At 57.8% G+C, this 19,948-nt stretch overlaps 2 protein-coding genes across 2 annotated transcripts; one reads left to right on the top strand and one right to left on the bottom strand.

Moving 5' to 3' along the window:
- Positions 1-1,155: 1,155 nt before the first annotated feature.
- SPATA46 (spermatogenesis associated 46) lies at positions 1,156-4,431 on the bottom strand. Its single transcript, XM_036425439.2, has 3 exons — positions 3,105-4,431; positions 2,601-2,709; positions 1,156-2,271 (listed from the first exon to the last, which is right to left on the bottom strand). Exons 1-3 carry the CDS (start codon positions 3,310-3,312, stop codon positions 1,752-1,754), a joined length of 837 nt encoding a protein of 278 aa, XP_036281332.1. The 5' UTR covers positions 3,313-4,431; the 3' UTR covers positions 1,156-1,751.
- Positions 4,432-4,698: 267 nt separating this feature from the next.
- CUNH1orf226 (chromosome unknown C1orf226 homolog) lies at positions 4,699-8,524 on the top strand. The gene is made up of 3 exons (XM_036425437.2): positions 4,699-4,821; positions 6,787-7,081; positions 7,298-8,524. Exons 2-3 carry the CDS (start codon positions 6,798-6,800, stop codon positions 7,746-7,748), a joined length of 735 nt encoding a protein of 244 aa, XP_036281330.1. The 5' UTR covers positions 4,699-4,821; positions 6,787-6,797; the 3' UTR covers positions 7,749-8,524.
- Positions 8,525-19,948: the final 11,424 nt, after the last annotated feature.

Raw genomic sequence — 19,948 nt, 5'->3', positions numbered from 1 at the left:
AGCGGGAAGCGATAGCGGGAAGGGCCAGCGGGAATGACAGCAGAAGGAAGGGACAGCGGGAAGGGATAGCGGGAAGGGACAGCGGAGGGAAGGGACAGCGGGAAGGGACAGCGGGAAGGGACAGCGGAGGGAAGGGACAGCGGGAAGGGACAGCGGGAAGGGACAACAGAGGGAATGGACAGCGGGAAGGGACAAAAAGAGGGAATGGACAGCGGGAAGGGACAGCGGGAAGGGACAGCGGGAAGGGACAGCGGGAAGGGACAGCGGGAAGGGACAGCGGAGGGAAGGGACAGCGGGAAGGGACAGCGGAGGGAAGGGACAGCAGAGGGAAGGGACAGCAGAGGGAAGGGACAGCGGGAAGAGCCAGCAGAGGGAAGGGACAGCAGAGGGAAGGGACAGCGGGAAGGGACAGCGGAGGGAAGGGAGAGCGGGAAGGGACAGCAGAGGGAAGGGACAGTGGGAAGGGACAGCAGAGGGAAGGGACAGTGGGAAGGGACAGCAGAGGGAAGGGACAGCGGAGGGAAGGGACAGCGGAGGGAAGGGACAGCAGAGGGAAGGGACAGCGGAGGGAAGGGACAGCAGAGGGAAGGGACAGCGGGAAGAGCCAGCAGAGGGAAGGGACAGCAGAGGGAAGGGACAGCGGGAAGGGACAGCGGAGGGAAGGGACAGAGGGAAGGGACAGCAGAGGGAAGGGACAGCGGGAGGGACAGCAGAGGGAAGGGACAGCGGAGGGAAGGGACAGCGGGAGGGACAGCGGAGGGAAGGGACAGCGGGAAGGGACAGCAGAGGGAAGGGACAGCGGGAGGGACAGCAGAGGGAAGGGACAGCGGAGGGAAGGGACAGCGGGAGGGACAGCGGAGGGAAGGGACAGCGGAGGGAAGGGACAGCGGGAAGGGACAGCAGAGGGAAGGGACAGAGGGAAGGGACAGCAGAGGGAAGGGACAGCGGGAGGGACAGCGGAGGGAAGGGACAGCGGGAGGGACAGCGGAGGGAAGGGACAGCGGAGGGAAGGGACAGAGGGAAGAGCCAGCAGAGGGAAGGGACAGCAGAGGGAAGGGACAGCGGGAGGGACAGCGGAGGGAAGGGACAGCGGGAGGGACAGTGGAGGGAAGGGACAGCGGAGGGAAGGGACAGCGGGAAGGGACAGCAGGAAGGAAGGGACAGCGGGAAGGGACAGCGGAGGGAAGGGACAGCAGGAAGGAAGGGACAGCGGCTGGGCAAGTGGGCAGCTGAGAAGCCAGGCTTTAGTGGCAGCCTCATCCGCGTGGAGGGCAGAGGCCAGTGGGGGGACCTGGTGGGGCCCAGGTCTGCGGGGAAGTCAGGGGCTCAGGGCGGGGTGGCCTGTGACGGGCGTGGCAGGTGCGGGGTGAGGAGTGGGGAGACCTCATTCTGAGATGCCCTGCAGAGCAGAGAGGATCGGAGCGGCCGGGCGGGGCTTGCTGGGCACACCTTCCGCGTCCCAGGCCCCGGGAGACCACACAGTGCGACAGGGCAGCACCTGTCCTCAGGCCGAAACCCCGGAGGTGGCACCCGCGGGACGGCTGGGTGCCTCCCTGGGAGCTCCCTCTTGGCGGCTCTCCCCAAGCCCTGGGTGGTGCGAGTCCGGTGTGGGCATGGGGTTGCTAGGCAACTGGCAGCCAAAGGGGATGGAATGGGTGGGACTGGACGGGAGCGGCGGTGCCTGACGGACTGCGCGGGCTGTGCTAACGGGTTTATTGGCCTCTCCCGGAGCGCAGCGGGGCTCCCACCGGCTACTTGCGGGCTGGGCCTCCGCCCAGAGGCAGCCGGTCGGCGGGCCGGGCCCACAGCGCCTTGAGCTTGCGGTAGAAGACGTGGCAGCTGAAGCCCTCCCGGAAGCCGCACTTGAGGTGGCTCTTGAGGGAGCACAGCGTGGGGTACATGCGGCAGCAGGCCGCACACTTGAAGCCGTTCTGCTGGGCCGGCAGCCCCCGCGAGGCCCTCAGGATGTCCTGGGAGCTGATGTGGTCGGCGTCCCCGGGCCGGGCCTTGGCCTCGCGGGGGCTGGGGGTGTCGGGGGAGGAGGAGGATGAGCGCAGGCTGTCGGCCGCGTCCTCGGGGAGGCAGCTGTCGCCCCGGCCCTCGTCCCGCGGCGGCTCGGGGAGGCCGTGGGCCTCCCGGGGGCTCTCCTTGTCCACGCACACGAAGTAGCTGTAAGGGGAGAACCACGGCCGGTAGATGGTGCAGCTCCGCCTCGGCTGCTCCCCATTCTGGGGGTCCCCCAGCATGTAGTCTGCAAAGGAAAGAGCCGGTCTGAGCCTGGGAGCCTGGGCGCCGCCGGAGCCGTGGGCAGCGGGCGGGCGGGGCCCGTCTCCTGCTGGGAGGCAGTGTGACCGGTGGGTGGAGGCGCCCATCACCGCCCGGCAGCTCCCAGGTGCTCCTCTCGGGACAGACCACCAGGTGGGACACCGCGGCCCCTGCCACAGCCCAGCAGCAGCCCTGGGAGGGAGAGGAGAGGCCGGGCCGGGAGGGAAGACAGAGGCGGCTGCACGGGGAAGGCAGCCCCCGCCTGTCCCAGGCAGTCCCGGGCCTTCTTCTCTCACACCCGTCCTGGGGCTCACCTGGCGCCCACCCCCGGGGGCTCACCTGGCGAGAGCACCACCCCTTGCCGCAGAGCGCTGCTCGGGTGCGGGGGCGGCGGGGCCTGCGCTGGGCTGGGTGCGTCCGTGGGGAACGCAGTCTTGGCAATGTCTGGGGACAGAGGAGATGCTCTTAGAGCCGAGCGAGAGGGGATGTCCTCCTCCTGGACCCGCCGAGACAGACCTCCAGGCCCCCTCGGGCGCCGGCACCAAGTGCAGTAAACATGGCCTCCTCAGACCTGTGGCTGCGGCCTGGCCCCTCCTGAGGACAGGAGGCGGCTTCTATGGACCCATCTCCCCGCAGCAGAGTGAGCAGGGGGCCCGCTGTCCGTCAGCTGGTGGCTGGGGCTTGGATCCAAGCTCCAGGACAGGGCCCTGCTCGGTCCGGCCAGGCGTCTCTGTGCGGGAGCCGGGCCACGGGGTGGGGATCCTGCCCTGGGCGGTCCCGTAGCAGAGCCGGCAGCACCCTCCACCCTGCGTTTCTGTGGCCATCCCGGCAGGACCCACCTGGCAAGCCGGGGCCTCGTGGGGACATGAGGTCAGGAAAGGGGCTCAGGGCCGAGGAGGGGACCCGGGGCCCCGAGATGCTGAGGAGCGAGAAGCTCTCCATACTCTGCCTGTCGCCGGCACGCTCACACGCCTGCCCCAGGAGGCTCCCGGTTGTCCGGGCGATGAGCATTCTGAGCACGGGCGACCTCACAAGCAGCCCCAGCATTCCGCCGCAGCGGCTCACGCTCAGGGCCTGTGGCGGGAGGCCTGCCCTTCCCAGAGACGCCCCACCTGTGGCTCCTGCAGCTGCCCGGATGGAGGTCCCAGCGCCAGGGCCCGGCCCCCGTGGGGCTGTCTGCGGCCACTCTGCTCCTTCGTTCCATGTCGCTTCGTTCCCAGCTCTGGGGGCCTCTGTCCTCTGAGGTCCTCCCTGCTCTTCTCCACACCTGCTCCACCTCGGCCCGGCCTCGCCAGGGGAGTCTGCTGTTTCAGTGTCTGGGTTTTTCCCAGTCTTGGTATGTTTTCCCCATGTTCTTTGGAAAGAATTCCAAACTTATAAAAAGTTGTGAAAGTAAAACTAGTACAACGCACACGCATAGGCCCTGTCCCCCGATCCTCCTAACGGCGCCATCTCCCTTGTTCTGCGGTCCCGCCCTCCCCTGTGCACAGCGCGCCCTTCCCGGGCTGCTGGAAGCCCTGCCGCACAGAGCCGCTTTGTATGCTGATGCTCCTGCCTCGTCTCGGGAAGGGAGGGGCTAAGTGGCGGTCCGCCTGCTTTTAGCAAGCGCGGCTTACTCCACGCTGCTTGTGGCAGGCAGCCTGGCCTGTGGGGGCTGTGAGGGGGGAAGGGGGCAGGGCCGCTTGTAGGTCAGCTGGAGGCACCCCGTTCTAGACAACTATGAAGGGTGGCCACTCAGTGCGTACCGCGCTTCAGGGCACGTTTGTGCCAAGGAAGCTCGCCCACTTGGGGAGCAGCAGAGTGTGGGCGCGCCCGGGCCTCTGTGGCTGCCCCGGCTGCCATCCGGTCTGGGTCATGCGCGGCACCAACGTCTGCAGGACGGCACCTCTGTGAGACTCACCGGGCCTGGGAGCCGATGGGATGGGAGCTGGTGCGGTGGGAGCCGGTGCCTGCACCGTGGCCCTAGCTCCGGGCCTGGGAGCCGGTGCGATGGGAGCCGGTGCCCACACTGTGGCCCTGGCTCCGGGCCTGGGAGCCGGTGCGGTGGGAGCCGGTGCCTGCGCTGTGGCCGTGGCTCCCAGGCGGGGTAGCCGGCCTGTCATCTCGCTCCACCCTCAGCCTCGTGTGCTGGGCAAGCACCTGCCTGGCTCCCCGCCCCATGTTGCATCAGACGTTGGCACAGACAGCCCTCCGGGTCTGGAGTCTGGCAGTTGGGAGTGGAAGAGACATCCAGTAATGAGTGACATGCTCGTGGCCAGAGGATGAGGCGGCTGACCGCTGCCGCCGCTGGGCGCTCAGGCCCGGGTGCGAGGAGCTGTGGGCGGCCCGGCCCTGCTGCTCCGGGGGTTAACCGCGGCTCTTTGGTTTCATTTGGAGGAGCTGGTGGGAGCTGGCCCCAAGCTCTGTGACAGCTGCGGGGTCTCTGTCTCCTCACTCTGCCTTGGGTGGCCCCGTGGCGGCTCAGGCCGGAGGGGGCACGTCAGGTGGTCCGTCTACATAAACTGTCTCTCTCTTGTTTGCTCCCTCCTGCTTTCTGAGCCTTTCTCGGTCGCACAGGTAAGAGACCGTCTTTCTTACAAATCGCTGTCTCCAGGCGTAATGTGCATGTTGGGTGCGGGGAGGGCCACGGGTCCCCTTGCCACCCTTTTCTGAACCACCAGCCTCTGCGAGATGGGACAGAGATCATCAGTGAGCCGGAGGGGGGTCTGCTTGCCCCTCACGGGTGGGTGGGGAGCCCCAGGCAGAGCCCACGTTGGGGAGAAGGGCAGCTTCTTGGGCGGGCCCCCAGGACCCCGCAGACACCCCGGGAGGAGCAGTCTTGGGAGCGAAGAAAGGTCGGGAACGGTTCTGCGTGAGCCTCAGCCCGTAGTGCGGCAGCTTTAAGTGTCAAGTGAAAACCCCATTCGGTGGCACCAGCTGCTCAATGCCTGCGTGTGCCAGGCCTGTGCGAGGGAGACACAGGGGGCGGGCGCCTGGCCACGGTTACTTCATGTTCCTGGGAGAGGGTTTTTGAAGGAACAACAGCCCCGCGGTCCGCGGAGCACTGCGTGCTTCTCTCTAGCTGGTTGCTCGGCAACGCACGTCAGCAGTGGGAGGGCAGGCCGGGCGCCAGGGGGCTTGCCCTCCCACACTTGTGGCCCAAACCCTCCCCGTTTGGTGGAAACAAACAGGCTAACGCCTAGCCTGGTGTGCAGATTCCGTGGTTACGGAAGGTGACGGGATGTGGGACGTGGTAGGCAAACTAGCCAAAAGAACACCAGCCGCCCTCGGAGGGAGGTCCGCGGGGGAGGCCGGTTGGGCTGAGCGGGGAGCTCCTGCCAGGAGTCTCCACCCCACGCTCCCAGGGACGCCCTCATTGAGTCCCCACAGGTCCCCATGCTTTCCTGCACAGGGGTCAGGGGGCGTTTCAGAGGTCAAGGCGGTGCAGTCCATCCTGGAGGGAGTCTCCACGCCTCTTCCCACAGGCGCCTCCTGCCGCCCAAAGACCTTCCCAGGTCGCCGGTCAGGAGGGTGCTCGCTCAGAGTGCTCCTGCAGGACCCAGCAGAGAAAAGGGTGCCCCCACTCAGCTCGTCTGAGGACGGCCTGGCGAGGGCAGGCGGGCCGCAGAGGTGCTGCCGGCAGGAGCTGGGCCAGCCAGACCTCTCCCCGGACTGAACAGCCCCGTCGGGCCACCTCAGTGTGAGCTGGTGTGCGGGGGGAGGATGCCCGGGCGTGTGGACAGCACGGCATGGAGTTCCAGCCGCTCTCATTACAGACCTGGAGCTGCACGCTTGGCCTCCACACTTCTCCATCTGCAAAATGGGTTCGGAATTAAACTCAAAATAGTTATTGAGCACCTACTGTGTGCAAGACCAGGCCCGCTGTGGAGACAGAGATGAACGAGGCAGCCCCTGCATGCTGAGTGGACTGCGCTAGCCGAGGGGCCCTGGGGAGGACAGCACCAGGCAGGCGTAGGGGCTGGCAAAGCAGCCAGCGAGAAAGCCTCATTCTGGCTCCTCGGCTGTCATGCTCGGGCGCCTCGGGCAGCCGGCTCCTTCCCGCCGCTCCGGGGCGGCGTGAGCACGCAGGGAGCTGGGCACATCCTCGCCCGCTTCGGGAGCCTCTGCGGGGCTGGCCCCCGGTCCCAGGTCCCACGCAGGGGGTCGGGGTCAGAGCTGGCTTCCCTGGGGAAGCGCCCACGCCTGCCGCCTGCCGTGCTGGCCAGGCCCGAGGCACCGGCTCACCCCGCTCGGGAGGAAGGAGCGCCGCCCCATGGCTCGTCCCGTTTCCTTCACTTCCAGGGGCGCGTGGCCCTGGCGAGGGGACAGCGTGAGTCTGGGCGGCGGCTTCAAGGGGTGGGCTAGCCCTTCCCCGCTCCAGCCGGCACCGCTCACTGGGCGGGGAGACCAGGCTTTCCGGTCCCACGTCCCGTCCAGGACCCGCACGGGGAGCTGGGGGTCTTGCTGGCTCTGTCCTGATGTCCCTACATCCTTACAGGCCCTGGGCGCGCGCGCTCACTCACCTTCTCTGTCTGTTCCCAGCGGGCCACAGCATGTTTGAGAATCCGAGCGCGGCCCTCCCCCCCAAGCCGCCGTCCAGCCTCTCTGGGCCCCAGGTGTCCCGGTCGGAGCCCCTGGGGTCCGTGGAGCCGGGCGGGCCCGGCCTCTGGGGGGGCAGCAGCCAGCACCTGCGGAACCTGGGCAAAGCCATGGGGGCCAAGGTGAACGACCTCCTGCGGAGGAGGGAGCCCTGGGGCCTGGGCGGCGTGGGCGCCATGGAGGTCAACTGGACGGCTGAGGCCCAGCTGGCCGGCGCGCCCGGCGGGGCGGACGACGGGTGAGTGCCTCCCTCCACCCCGGGGTCCTCAGGCACCGCTCTGTCCTCTGACCTCTGAGCGAGATGTCTCAGCGGAAGCCGCTGCTCTGGAGCACTGAGCCCCAGGCTGCGATGGGAGGGAGGGCGGGAACGGGTGCTGCAGGGGGGCGGGCGGCGGCAATCTCACAGCCGGGGTGTGTGTGTCGTCAGACAGGTGCGTCACTGTCACCCCTGCAGGTCGGCCCTGCCAGAAGCCGTCCCTCGGCTGGACCCGCCGCCGCCCACCAGCCGGAAGCGGACGCCCCGGGCGCTGAAGACCACGCAGGACATGCTGATCTCCGCCCAGCCCGTGCTGAGCAGCCCGGAGTGCTCCCCGCCCCCCGCGCAGCCTGGCCCCGCGGGGACTCCGCCGCCGGAGGCCACCGCGGACGGCGCCCTGCCCAACGGCGAGGCGTCCCTGTCGGTGCCGGACCTGATCCACCCGGAGGGCTCAGGCGAGCCCCGGCTGAAGGGCGCCCCCTGCAGGAGGGCCTCCCCGCCCGGCCCCGCCGAAAGCAGCAGCCTCCAGCCTGGCCCTGGCCCTGGCCGCCCGGCTGAGCTGCCGCCGGACAGCAGCCCCCGCTCCGGGGCGCGGACCTGCAGCCTGGACAGCGAGGGGCCGCACCCTGACCTGCTGTCCTTTGAGTAGAGCCCCCTGTGGTCTCCTCCACCCTCACCCCAGCTCCACGTCCCCCCACCCGCTGTCCCCACATCCCCAGCAGAGCCCCAGGCAGGTGCAGGGCTGGCCCCACATCCTAGGAAAAGGGCGGAGCCGGCTGGCCCTCACCTCATTCCTGCCGGCCTCTGCTGCTGGCTGAGCTGGTGGACACAGCCACTGGCCCCTGGGGAGGGACTGGGGGTGTGTCTCTGACTGTGCCACACACACCTGACCCCCATGTCCCACTCTCCTGCCTCAGAAAGGGGGCTGGGTCAGCAGTCGGGCTGGGTCAGGACTATGGTTTTGGCTTGATGATGCGCGAAGACGTGGAGACCCAGCCTCTGACCACAGCTCTGCAGGTCGCTCCTGGTCCTGTCTCAGAGGAGGAAGTCTCATCTCAGAGGAGGAAGATTGCAGAGCTGTCCAGGAATTTTTAGAGATTTTATATTTATACTAGAGGCCCGGCACATGAATTCGTGCATGGGTGGGGTCCCTCAGCCTGGCCGGTGATCGGGGCTGATAGGGGCTGTCTTGCCCAGTCCAGATTGGGGCGGCTGGCGGGGGGGAGAGGCCACAGGAGGTTGGCTGTGGGAGTGCACTGACCACCAAGGGACAGCTCCTGTGTTGAGCATCTGCCCCCTGGTGGTCAGTGCACATCACAGCCACTGCCTGGTCATCCAGTTGTCAGATCATAGGCTTTTATACAGAGAGATTTTTAGTGATTTTTCTAGTAGAGGACGATGATAATAAAATGATCTGTTGGTTTTGCTGGTTTGGTCTTTCCTCTGGTGTGCGGGGAGCAGTTGGTTTTCTGAATCTGAGGTGTCACCAGAAGCGGGGGGTCCGTGCGGCTGAACGGCACAAGGGGACCGAAGCTACAGGTGGTGGCAGTGAGACTGCCAGCCTGGGCCCAGAGAGGTGGTCCCCTAACTGGCCGCTGAGTACGTGTCCCTCTCCCTGTCCTGTTTCAGGGTGTCCGCATGACGTGCAGTAAGACCCGGGGGAGGCAGGAGGCAGGAGGCGGGGAGGGGAGTGGCGGCCGGTCTCCCTAGCCGGCCAGTGACTCTCTTTAAATTGAACGTATTGGGTGACATTGGTGAATGACAAGTTCAGGAACGAGGTCATAAAGTGACACCCATGTGCTCCTACCCACAGTCTAGTCTCCACCACCGTGTACTTGACCCTTCACCCTCTGGTTCTCCCCTCCCTCCTCTCCCTCCTCTCCCTCGGGTGACCTCCCCGTCACAGTGCCTGAGTCACTGCCTACATGAGAGTGAGTGAGGTCGCTTGGTTTTCGTCCTTTTCCATCTGACCTCACTTAGCGTGACATTCTCGAGCTCCATCCATGCCGTCACAAACGTAGCCTCCCCTTTCTCATGGCTGGCAGGTCCCTGGGGCACGCACCTTCTCTGTCAGTCCTCCATCTAGGGACACTCAGGGTCTCCATGTCTTGGCCACTGTAAAGAATGCTGCAATGACCACGGGGGTGCACATATCTTTATGAATAAATGTTTTTATTTTTATTTTTTGAGCAAACACCCAGAAGTGGGCTTGCTGGATCATGTGGTAGCTCTATTCTTTTTCTTCTTGTTGTTTTGTTAATCCTCACCTAAGGATATTTTCTCATTGATTTTAGATGGAGTGGAAGGGAAGAGGGGAAGAGAGAGAGAGAGAGAAACATCGATGTGAGAGACACACTGATCGGCTGCCTCTTGCACACACTCCTGACCGTGGTTGGAGATCAAACCTACAGCCCAGGTACATGCCCTTGACCAGGAATTGAACCCAAGACCCTTTGGTGCACAGGCTAATGCTCTCACTCCCGAGCATACCGGCCAGGGCGATAGCTCTAGTCTTAATTTTTGAGGAAACTCCGCACAGTTTCCTGCCAGCAGTGCCGAGGGCACTGGCTGCCCGCGCCTCGCCAGCACTCGCTGTTGGATGCCAGCATTGTGGCCGGCGCGTGCAGCTCTGCTCTGCATCTCCCTGACTCCCTGCCCCGCCCACCCAGGGGGCTCTGTGAGCCAGGCAGACTCTGCAGGGAAGGCAGAGCTGCCAGGACGCTCTGTCATCATCAGCCCGTCAGTGGGACCCAGAGCTCACCTGGTGTACCCTCACCCAACAAGCCGGGCACAGAGCAGAGCTGGCCTGAGTGACCCCAGGTGAGAACTGACCAGGCCTTTTGCCTCCTCTACAGGAGAAAGGGGGGGAGCAAAAGAAGAGGGGCATGGGCCTGTCACTGAGCTCCCAGCAGTCCCTGGCTCCACCCAGAAGAGCCTCAGCACCATCACTGACCACACAGCGGGGGCCTCCGGCACTGACCGCACAGCGGGGGCCTCCGGCACTGACCGCACAGCGGGGGAGGGGGAGGCCTCCGGCACTGACCGCACAGCGGGGGGAGGCCTCTGGCACTGACCGCACAGCGGGGGCCTCCGGCACTGACCGCACAGCAGGGGGAGGCCTCCGGCACTGACCGCACAGCGGGGGCCTCCGGCACTGACCGCACAGCGGGGGGAGGCCTCCGGCACTGACCGCACAGCGGGGGCCTCCGGCACTGACCGCACAGCGGGGGGAGGCCTCCGGCACTGACCGCACAGCAGGGGGGGGCCTCCGGCACTGACCGCACAGCGGGGGCCTCCGGCACTGACCGCACAGCGGGGCGGGGGAGGCCTCCGGCACTGACCGCACAGCGGGGGGGGCCTCCGGCACTGACCGCACAGCGGGGGCCTCTGGCACTGACCGCACAGCGGGGGCCTCCGGCACTGACCGCACAGCGGGGGCCTCCGGCACTGACCGCACAGCGGGGGGGGCCTCCGGCACTGACCGCACAGCGGGGGGAGGCCTCTGGCACTGACCGCACAGCGGGGGGAGGCCTCCGGCACTGACCGCACAGCGGGGGGGGGAGGCCTCTGGCACTGACCGCACAGCGGGGGAGGTGGAGGCCTCTGGCACTGACCGCACAGCGGGGGGGGGGCCTCCGGCACTGACCGCACAGCAGGGGCCTCCGGCACTGACCGCACAGCGGGGGGAGGCCTCCGGCACTGACCGCACAGCGGGGGGTGGCCTCTGGCACTGACCGCACAGCGGGGGGAGGCCTCCGGCACTGACCGCACAGCGGGGGGAGGCCTCCGGCACTGACCGCACAGCAGGGGCATGACGAGCAGCAGAGGGCCCAGGTCGCTGACCGTGAGATGCAGTCAGGCCGCGCAGGGGTCAGGGACTGATGGGACTCAGTGGCTCCTCTCCCTATGGGAGGGCCCATGGAGTGGAATCTGTTGGTTAAAGTAGGAAACACCGGGCTGGCTTGACCTGGAAAAAGAGAAGAAAACAGCCCCACACAGAACGTCCCCTCAGCACCTGCAGCGGCTCTCTCTGGATTTGTGTAGCCAGCCCGTGTCTGAGCACAGCCTGTCCCTCCAACTGGTGGTGGGGTCTTCACTGGCCAGCCCCTCCCAGAGTGAGGGCCCTCCTCACCCCAGCACAGGATGGACGGCCCACTGGCCCAACTGGGAACCAGTCCAGACAGACCACCTCGTGCAGCCCCCCGCGGCCTCTGGCGTCTGCCCCTTCCTTGCTCGGTGAGCATCCTGGGCCCGCTGTGCCACCGTGGTCCGAGGCCTCTGCAGCCACTGGTGACTCCCGGGCCTGGCATGGCAGGCAGGAGCTGAGTCTGGGACCTCGAGGGTCATGGAGCTGAAGGATGAGACTGCGGTCATGGTCACCAGCCTGCCCAGAGTCTCCCCGAGACCCCGTCCTCGTCCACCAGCAGCTACACGTGTGTGGCTGTGACTGGCCGGGGCTTTGAGCACCTGAACCGGGTTCCCTGCACCGTCCATGGCCCCGCCTGGCGCTCCCCTGTGTCACCTGAGCTGCCGCCTCTGGGCTCAGGCCGGGTGCCCGCTCTGTCTGAGTCCCGCGCGCCTTCCTCATGCTGCTCACCTGCCCTCCGCCCCCTTCCTCTCATTGCTGAGCTTTCATTCATCCTCCACACTCCAGCCCCTGCCCCTTCCTCCAAAACCCTGTCCTGGACCCCCAGCTTGTCTGCTCCCCAAATGCCCAGTGATGTGCGTGTAGCTGCCTCAGTGTCTCTCCCATGAGGCACTGAGCTCCTTGAGGGACAGCCATGTTGCCTCCATCTCTAGCTCCTCAGTCCCAGTCTCTGCCCCCCGCCCCCGTCCCTCTCCCCCTCCCCATCGCAGGAGCTTTGAATGTAACTCAAGGAACTTGTCATTTAACTTTGGCAATTCTGTGAAGATGTGTGTGTGCACGGACACATGTACGCGCACACATGTGCGTGCGCACACACGCTGCAGGGCGTGGAGGAGCTGGACTCGGCCCCTCCTGGGTCCCTGCACTGGAGGGGGAGTGGCGAGGGCTGAGGGAAGCCACTTGCAAAGTGCGAAATGCTGTGAGCTGTGTGCTTTCATTTCCATCCAGCCAGAGCCTGTGCAGCCCCAATCCCTCATGGGCTCCTGGCTTGTGGCTGGCAGGAGAGGGCACCGATGCCCACCTGATGTGCAGAGGCCACACTGGGTGCCAGCACCCGGCCTCCAGTCACCACTTCTCCAGCTGCCCTGAACCCCAGTTCTCATCGGGGGCTCTGCTGTCGTTGGGCTTTGCTGCCTCTTGTCGAAGGCTGGGCTCGCCCAGGGCGGCCCGTCCCCAGGGGCCCTCACTGCCCTCCTGCATGAGCGGAGGCAAGCCCACAGCCCCCTGTTAGATGCAGGGCATCTTCCTGGTTTCAGACATGGGATCTTGTCAGGCCATTTCACAGATGGGTAAACGGAGGCTGGAGAAATGATTGAGCCAACTGCTTTACAACTGACAAAGGCAGAGACCTAAAGGCCTGCGTTTCAAAGACTTGGGAGCCAGGGGTTCCCCCGTCACACCAGCCAGGAAGTCCCAGGAGGTGTTTGTGGCCCAGAAGCATTTCATTCAATAGGACCGTCTTCAGAGGTGAGTGCAATTCCATGAAACCCTGAAAGTCCAGGAGGAGGGAATTTAGAGACCCAGCCCAGGCCCACCCCGACAGCAGAGGGAACAGGGCAGATGTGCTTTATTCCACACTCACTCATGCTCACCCGTGCTCACCCATGCTCACCTGTGTCACATGTGCTCACATGTGTCACACGTGCTCATCTGTATCACCCGTGTTCACCAGTGTCACATGTGCTCACCTGTGCTCATCTGTGCTCTGTTCCCAGCAACAGCCCCTTGCTGTCAGAGTCACAGTCTCCTTTCCTTGGCGAGGTTGACAGAGGCTTAGGGAGTTCCAGCACCTTGTCCAGTCGCCCCACCAGTGAGGGACACACTGACCCAGGCCCCTTGGGGACATTTGCTCTTAGGGTATGAGTGTGAACCTGCTCTGTGAACTGCAGGGATGTAGCCCAAGAGCATCATGGGAGGATTTCTATTCACCTCAAACCGCAGACTCCGCAAATGGGCTGGTGTCACCCTGGAGGTAAGACCCTCCTGCGATGTGAGCATGTTCTGTGGACACGGTGGTTCCCATGGTGAGCATGTTCTGTGGACATGGTGGTTGGTGAACATGTTCTGTGGACATGGTGGTTCTCATGGTAAGCATGTTCTGTGGACACGGTGGTTCCCATGGGTGAGCATTTTCTGTGGTCATGGTGGTTCCCATGGGTGCGCATATTCTGTGGTCACGTGGTTACCACGGGTGAGCATGTTCTGTGGACACGGTGGTTCCCATGGTGAGCATGTTCTGTGGACACAGTGATTCCCATGGTGAGCATGTTCTGTGGTCATGGTGGTTCCCATGGGTGAGCATATTCTGTGGTCACATGGTTCCCACGGGCAAGCATGTTCTGTGGTCATGGTGGTTTCCACGGGTGAGCATGTTCTGTGGACACAGTGGTTCCCATGGTGAGCATGTTCTGTGGACACAGTGGTTCCCATGGTGAGCATGTTCTATGGACACGGTGATTCCCATGGTGAGCATGTTCTGTGGACAAAAATCTTACATCTATGGATGAGGACAGTGGCAGGGGGTAAGGGCATAGGGTGGCATTGGAAATCAGGTGGAGGGGAGCTATGATTGGTAGGGGGGAGGAACACCTGTAATAATCTGAACAATAAAGTTTTATTATTAAAAAAGAAAGAAAGAAGATCCGATCCCGCTCGGCACATTCCAAAGGCAGCAGTTTCCACCTGTGCTGCTGGTGCTGCTGTTTCCCGCCTGGTGGCCTCCAGGTCCAGTGAGGGGAGAGCCGGTAAACAGCACACACTTGGGATCCAGCAATGAAAACCGGTGAAGGGGAGGCTTGAAGATGGCGACCGAACAGTCAAACTTGTTCTGACTCTGGTCCCAGAACAGATAGAAGCAGCGTCTGAGTCGCTCAGGGAATGTTGATTGGCAGCTAAGGGGCAGCGGAATTCTCAAGGAAGGAAAGGAAAGTCCACTGGACAGGATTTCCTGACCAAGTGGCCAGCACTGCCGTGGCCGTGGCGAGCTCTCCCAGCGAGCTCTCCTGGAGGGAAGGCTGCGCCATCTTACCAGGAAAGGAGGAGCTTCTCTGAGGCCTGGAAAACCAACAGCAGAGAAGTCCATTGAGCAGTTGAGACACCCGAATCGGCACAAACACGTGGATTCAAGGGAATTCTTCAGTCACCCACGGAAAGGAGAAGGAACACCACATAACCAGACATCCTGAAAAGAGAGGCCATGGGGAGACAAAAACATAGTCCGCACATGAAAGAAAAGCAGGCATCACCAGAAAAGGAAGTAAACGAGTCAGAGGCAAGCAGCCTACCAGAGCAAGAATTCAGAATAATGATCATAGGATGGCTAAAAAGAATGGAAGAGAAATTTGACAATAACCAAGAAGAAATGAGGAAGAACCATGAGGAATTGAAGAAGAACCATGAGGAATTGAAGAAGAACCAAGAAGAAATGAAAAATGACATCGCTACCATGAAGAACTCAATAGAAAGCATCAAGAGTAGACTAGATGAAGCAGAGGACCGCATCAGTGAGCTAGAAGATAAGATGGAAAAAAATACCAAGTAGAGCAGCTTCTAGAAAAAAAGATTAAAAAGCAGGAGGAGAGCCTACGGGAGCTTTGGGACAATACAAAACAAAATAATATTCGAATAATAGGGGTTCCAGAAGGAAAGGAAACTGAGGTATACATGGAAAAAGTATTTCAAGAAATAATGACAGAAAACTTTCCTGAAATAGAGAAGAAAAAACCCACACAAATCCAAGATGCTCGCAGAGTCCCAAGCAAAATGAATCTCAGAAGACAGACTCCACGGCACATTATAATCAAATTGGCAAACAACAACGACAAAGTAAGAATCTTAAAAGCAGCCAGAGAGAGACAGAAAGTTACATACAAAGGAACCCCCATCAGACTAGCAACTGATTTCTCAACAGAAACTTATCAGGCCAGAAGGGAATGGGATGAAATATACAAAGTCATGCAAAGGAAGGGTCTGAATCCAAGAATACTGTACCCAGCAAGGCTATCAATCAAAATTGAAGGGGAAATCAGGAGCTTCACAGACAAAAAAAGACTGAAGGAATTTATCTCCACCAAACCAGCAATGCAAGAAATGCTAAAGGGTCTACTGTAAAAATAAAGAAATAGGAAGTGAAGAAGGAACACGGGTATAGAATAAAAATGGCGTCAAATGAGTACCTATCAATAATAACCTTAAATGTAAATGGATTTACTCCAATCAAAAGACATAGGATAACAGATTGGATAAGAAAACAAACCCCATACATCTGTTGTCTACAAGAAACCCACCTCAGAAAAAAAGATGCACACAGACTGAGGGTGAAGGGATGGAAAAAAGTTTTCCAGGCAAATGGAAATGAAAAAAAAGCTGGGGTAGCAATACTTATATCTGACAAATTAGATCTCAGAGTGAATGACATAATAAGAGATAGTGAAGGCCACTTCATAATACTAAAGGGAACAATCCAACAAGAAGAAATAACCCTGGTAAATATATATGCACCCAATACAGGAGCAACCAAATACATAAAAATAAAAAAAACTGCTGGAGGACATTAAGAGAGAGATCAATAGCAATACAATCATAGTAGGAGATTTTAATACCCCACTATCACCCTTCGACAAATCATCTAAACAAAAAATCAGCAAAGAAATATCAATCCTAAACGACTCACTAGACCAGATGGAATTAATTGACATCTTCAGAACACTCCATCCCAAAGCCACAGAATATACATTCTTCTCAAGTGCACATGGGACATTCTCAAAGATAGACCACATTTTGGGACATAGGCAAAGTCTCTTCAAATTCAAGAAGATAGAAATCATATCAAGTATCTTCTCAGACCATAATGGCATAAAACTGGAAATTAACTACAATAAAAATAATCCAAAGAAATCAAACACATGGAGACTAAACAGCATGCTATTAAACAAGAACTGGGTTACCAGAGAAATCAAGGAAGAAATTAAAAACATCCTGGAAACAAATGACAATGAAAACACAACAATCCAAAATCTATGGGACACAGCAAAAGCAGTTTTGAGAGGGAAGTTCATATCCTTACAAGCCTATTGCAAAAAACTAGAAAAAAGGGTAACAAATGATCTAACTCTACAACTCAAAGAGTTAGAAAAGGAGCAACAAGAAAAGCCCAGTGTAAGCAGAAGGAAGGAAATAACAAAAATCAGAGCACAGATAAATGACATAGAGACCAAAAAAACAATACATAAGATCAACAAAACCAAGAGCTGGTTCTTTGAAAGAATAAACAAGATAGATGGACCTCTAGCCAGGCTAACTAAGAAACAAAGAAAGAGGACCCAAATAAACAAAATCAGAAATGAAAGAGGTGAAATAACAACAGACCCCACCGAAATACAACAGATTGTTACAAAATACTACGAACAACTCTATTCCAACAAACTGAACAACCTGGAGGAAATGGACATATTCCTAGAAAAATACAAACTTCCAAAACTCGATCAGGAAGAATCTAAAAATCTCAATAGACCAGTGACTTGGGAAAAAATTGAAACAGTCATCAGAAAGCTTCCAGCAAACAAAAGCCCAGGGCCAGATGGCTTCACAGGAGAGTTTTACCAAACATTCAAGGAAGAACTAAAACCTATCCTCCTCAGATTATTCCAAAAAATCCAAGAGGAAGGAACACTTCCAAACTCCTTCTATGAAGCCAGCATCACTCTAATACCAAAACCAGATAAAGACAACTCAATGAAAGAGAATTACAGGCCAATATCCCTCATGAACATAGATGCCAAAATCCTCAACAAAATTCTAGCAAATCGAATCCAGCAGAGCATCACAAAGATCATACACCATGACCAAGTAGGATTTATTCCAGGAATGCAAGGATGGTACAATATCCGCAAATCAATAAATGTGATACATCACATAAACAAATTGAAAGATAAAAATCATATAGTCATATCAATTGATGCAGAAAAAGCATTTGATAAAATCCAACACTCTTTCCTGATAAAAACTCTTAACAAGGTGGGAGTACAAGGATCATACCTCAACATAATAAAAGCTATATATGATAAACCCACAGCCAACATTATACTCAATGGGCAAAAACTAAAACCCTCTAAGAACAGGAACAAGACAGGGATGCCCACTCTCGCCACTCCTGTTTTGACATAGTACTGGAAGTACTAGCCATTGCAATTAGACAAGAGGAGGAAATAAAAGGCATCCAAATTGGAAAAGAAGAAGTAAAGTTATCCTTATTTGCAGATGACATGATATTGTACTTAAAAACCCAAAAGACTCCATTAAAAAACTAACTGACTTAATAAATGAATTTGGCAATGTAGCAAGATACAAAATTAATGCCAAGAAATCCATGGCATTTCTATACACCAACAGTGAAACTACAGAAACAGAGACTAAAAAAGCAATTCCATTTACCATCGCACCAAAAAAATTAAGATACCTAGGAATAAATTTAACTAAGGAAGTAAAGGACCTATATGCAGAAAACTACACGACATTGAAAAAAGAGATAGAGGAAGATGTAAGGAGATGGAAGAACATACCATGTTCATGGATTGGTAGAATCAACATCATCAAAATGTCCATACTTCCTAAAGCAATCTATAGGTTCAATGCACTCCTCATTAAAATACCAACGGCATATTTCACTGACCTAGAAAGAACTCTCCAAAAGTTCATTTGGAACAATAAAAGACCCCGAATAGCCACAGCAATCCTGAGAAAGAAGGGTAAAGTAGGAGGGATCTCAATACCAGACTTCAAACTGTATTACAAAGCCACTGTTCTCAAAACAGTCTGGTACTGGCACAAGAACAGACATATAGATCGATGGAATCGAATTGAGAACCCAGATATCAACTCAAATCACTATGCTCAATTAATATTTGACAAAGGAGGCACGAATATACAATGGAGTCAAGACAGTTTCTTCAATAAATGGTGTTGGGAAAATTGGGCAGACATATGCAAAAGAATGAAACTAGATCACCAACTTACACCATACACAAAAATAAACTCAAAATGGATACAGGACTTAAACATCAGACGGGAAACCATAAAAATACTAGAAGCATCCACAGGCAGCAAAATCTCAGACGTATGCCAAAAGAACTTCTTCACTGATACTGCCCCTAGGGCAATGGAAGCTAAAGAGAAAATAAACAAATGGGACTACATCAAAATAAAAAGCTTTTTTATGGCAAAAGAAACCATCAACAAAACAACAAGAAAGCCCACGGTGTGGGAGAACATATTTGCAAATAACACCACTGATAAAGGTTTAATCTCCAACATCTACAGACAGCTGATACAACTAAATAAAAGGAAGATGAATGATCCAATTAAGAAATGGGCAATGGACCTAAATAGAATATTTTCAAAAGAAGACAGAAGGAAGGCCAAAAGGCACATGAAAACATGCTCAAAGTCACTAATTATCCGAGAGATGCAAATCAAAACAACAATGGCGGTGTGGCCCGTGGAGGTGGCAGTGCCACCTGCAGAGGTGGCAATGTGCTGTACTCCAAGGCTGAGGCGGAGCTTTGGATTGTGTCTGCTTCCTGGGTGAAACCAGAAGTTAGGTAACGGGCCAGCTGAGCAACTCGCACAACAGGAAAGCACCTGCATTGCCAGGGTTGCCCCCACTCCACAGCGCTGGCCACCAGGAGATACGGGGTCCGCTGAGCAAGGCGCTCCCGCAGAGAAGGTGCCGAGGCACCTCGGAGGCCGTCACACAGGCCCTTCGGCCGCAGAAATGTTAGAATGTGAAGCAGGAGACTCAGAGACGCTCCTTTGAGGTCCGGCTTACCGGACGGACCCTCACACCTGCGTCCGTCCAGAGGATCAATGGCCTCTGGGCAGAATTGAACAGCCAGACCCCATGCAGCCCGGCGGACAGGAGGCCTCGTCGCTGACTATCTGGGGCTTAGGGCTCCCGTCCTGTTTGTGGGGTTTCCCGAGGCCAGAATAAACCAGTGGTGGCCCCAGATCACAGCCAGCAACAGAAGGTTCCCACGGTCCTGGTCCACGTGTGGCCCCGTCATGTCCCCGGAGTCTGCGGAGAAGCCTCGGGGGCACCTCCTATAGGAGTGCTGTTCAAACTGGGCCCAAACCAGGTTCCGACAAGGCACTTGGCCAGGGGAGTGATTTGTGGAACCAGATGTCACACAGCCCGTGTCAAATCTTCAGCGAGTGACTCCGTCATTGCCCCCGACACAGAAATAAAAGCAGGACAGGGCATGTAGCATGGTAACTCTCTGGGAGAAAGTCTTGGTGAAGGAGTTAGAAAAGAATGTGTTAGATATGATATTAGATATGAAGAATTGCTTTTCATTAAAATTGGGAACCTCTGTTCTTAGAAATATAGTGTGAAGAGGATGAAAGTCAGGTCACAAAATGGGAGAAAATATCTATGAATCACCTACCTCATAAAGAATTTGCATCCAAAATAGGTAAAGAATCATTAAGACCCAACAAGAAAGTAACACAAAAATAATTTAAATTGGTTAAAATATTTGAACAGACAATTTATTGAGGAGATAAATGGGTGACAAACAAGCATGTGAACAAATGCTCAGTCTCATGAGTCATGAGTGAAACGCAACTAAAACCACAGGGAAGCATGGCTGGGCCTCGCTGAGGGCAGGGATGGAAAAGGTGGGCAGAGCGTGTGTGGCAGGGGCAGA

This window comes from Pipistrellus kuhlii, unplaced genomic scaffold (assembly GCF_014108245.1).
Source record: "Pipistrellus kuhlii isolate mPipKuh1 unplaced genomic scaffold, mPipKuh1.p scaffold_m20_p_80, whole genome shotgun sequence".
In the NCBI taxonomy this organism is placed as follows: domain Eukaryota; kingdom Metazoa; phylum Chordata; class Mammalia; order Chiroptera; family Vespertilionidae; genus Pipistrellus; species Pipistrellus kuhlii.
The sequence above is the reverse complement of the archived record's forward strand: the minus strand, read 5'-3'. Positions and strand labels throughout refer to the sequence as shown.

Excerpts from the sequence above, each read along its gene's own strand:
- SPATA46 (XM_036425439.2), bottom strand. The coding sequence starts at position 3,312 with ATGCTGGGGCTGCTTGTGAGGTCGCCCGTGCTCAGAATGCTCATCGCC. Across the intron at positions 2,710-3,104 it reads ACGAGGCCCCGGCTTGCCAG|ACATTGCCAAGACTGCGTTC; the intron begins GTGGGTCCTGCC and ends CTCTGTCCCCAG. Across the intron at positions 2,272-2,600 it reads GTGGTGCTCTCGCCAGGTGA|ACCGGCTCTTTCCTTTGCAG; the intron begins GCCCCCGGGGGT and ends TCCCAGGCTCAG.
- CUNH1orf226 (XM_036425437.2), top strand. The coding sequence starts at position 6,798 with ATGTTTGAGAATCCGAGCGCGGCCCTCCCCCCCAAGCCGCCGTCCAGC. Across the intron at positions 7,082-7,297 it reads CCCGGCGGGGCGGACGACGG|GTCGGCCCTGCCAGAAGCCG; the intron begins GTGAGTGCCTCC and ends TCACCCCTGCAG.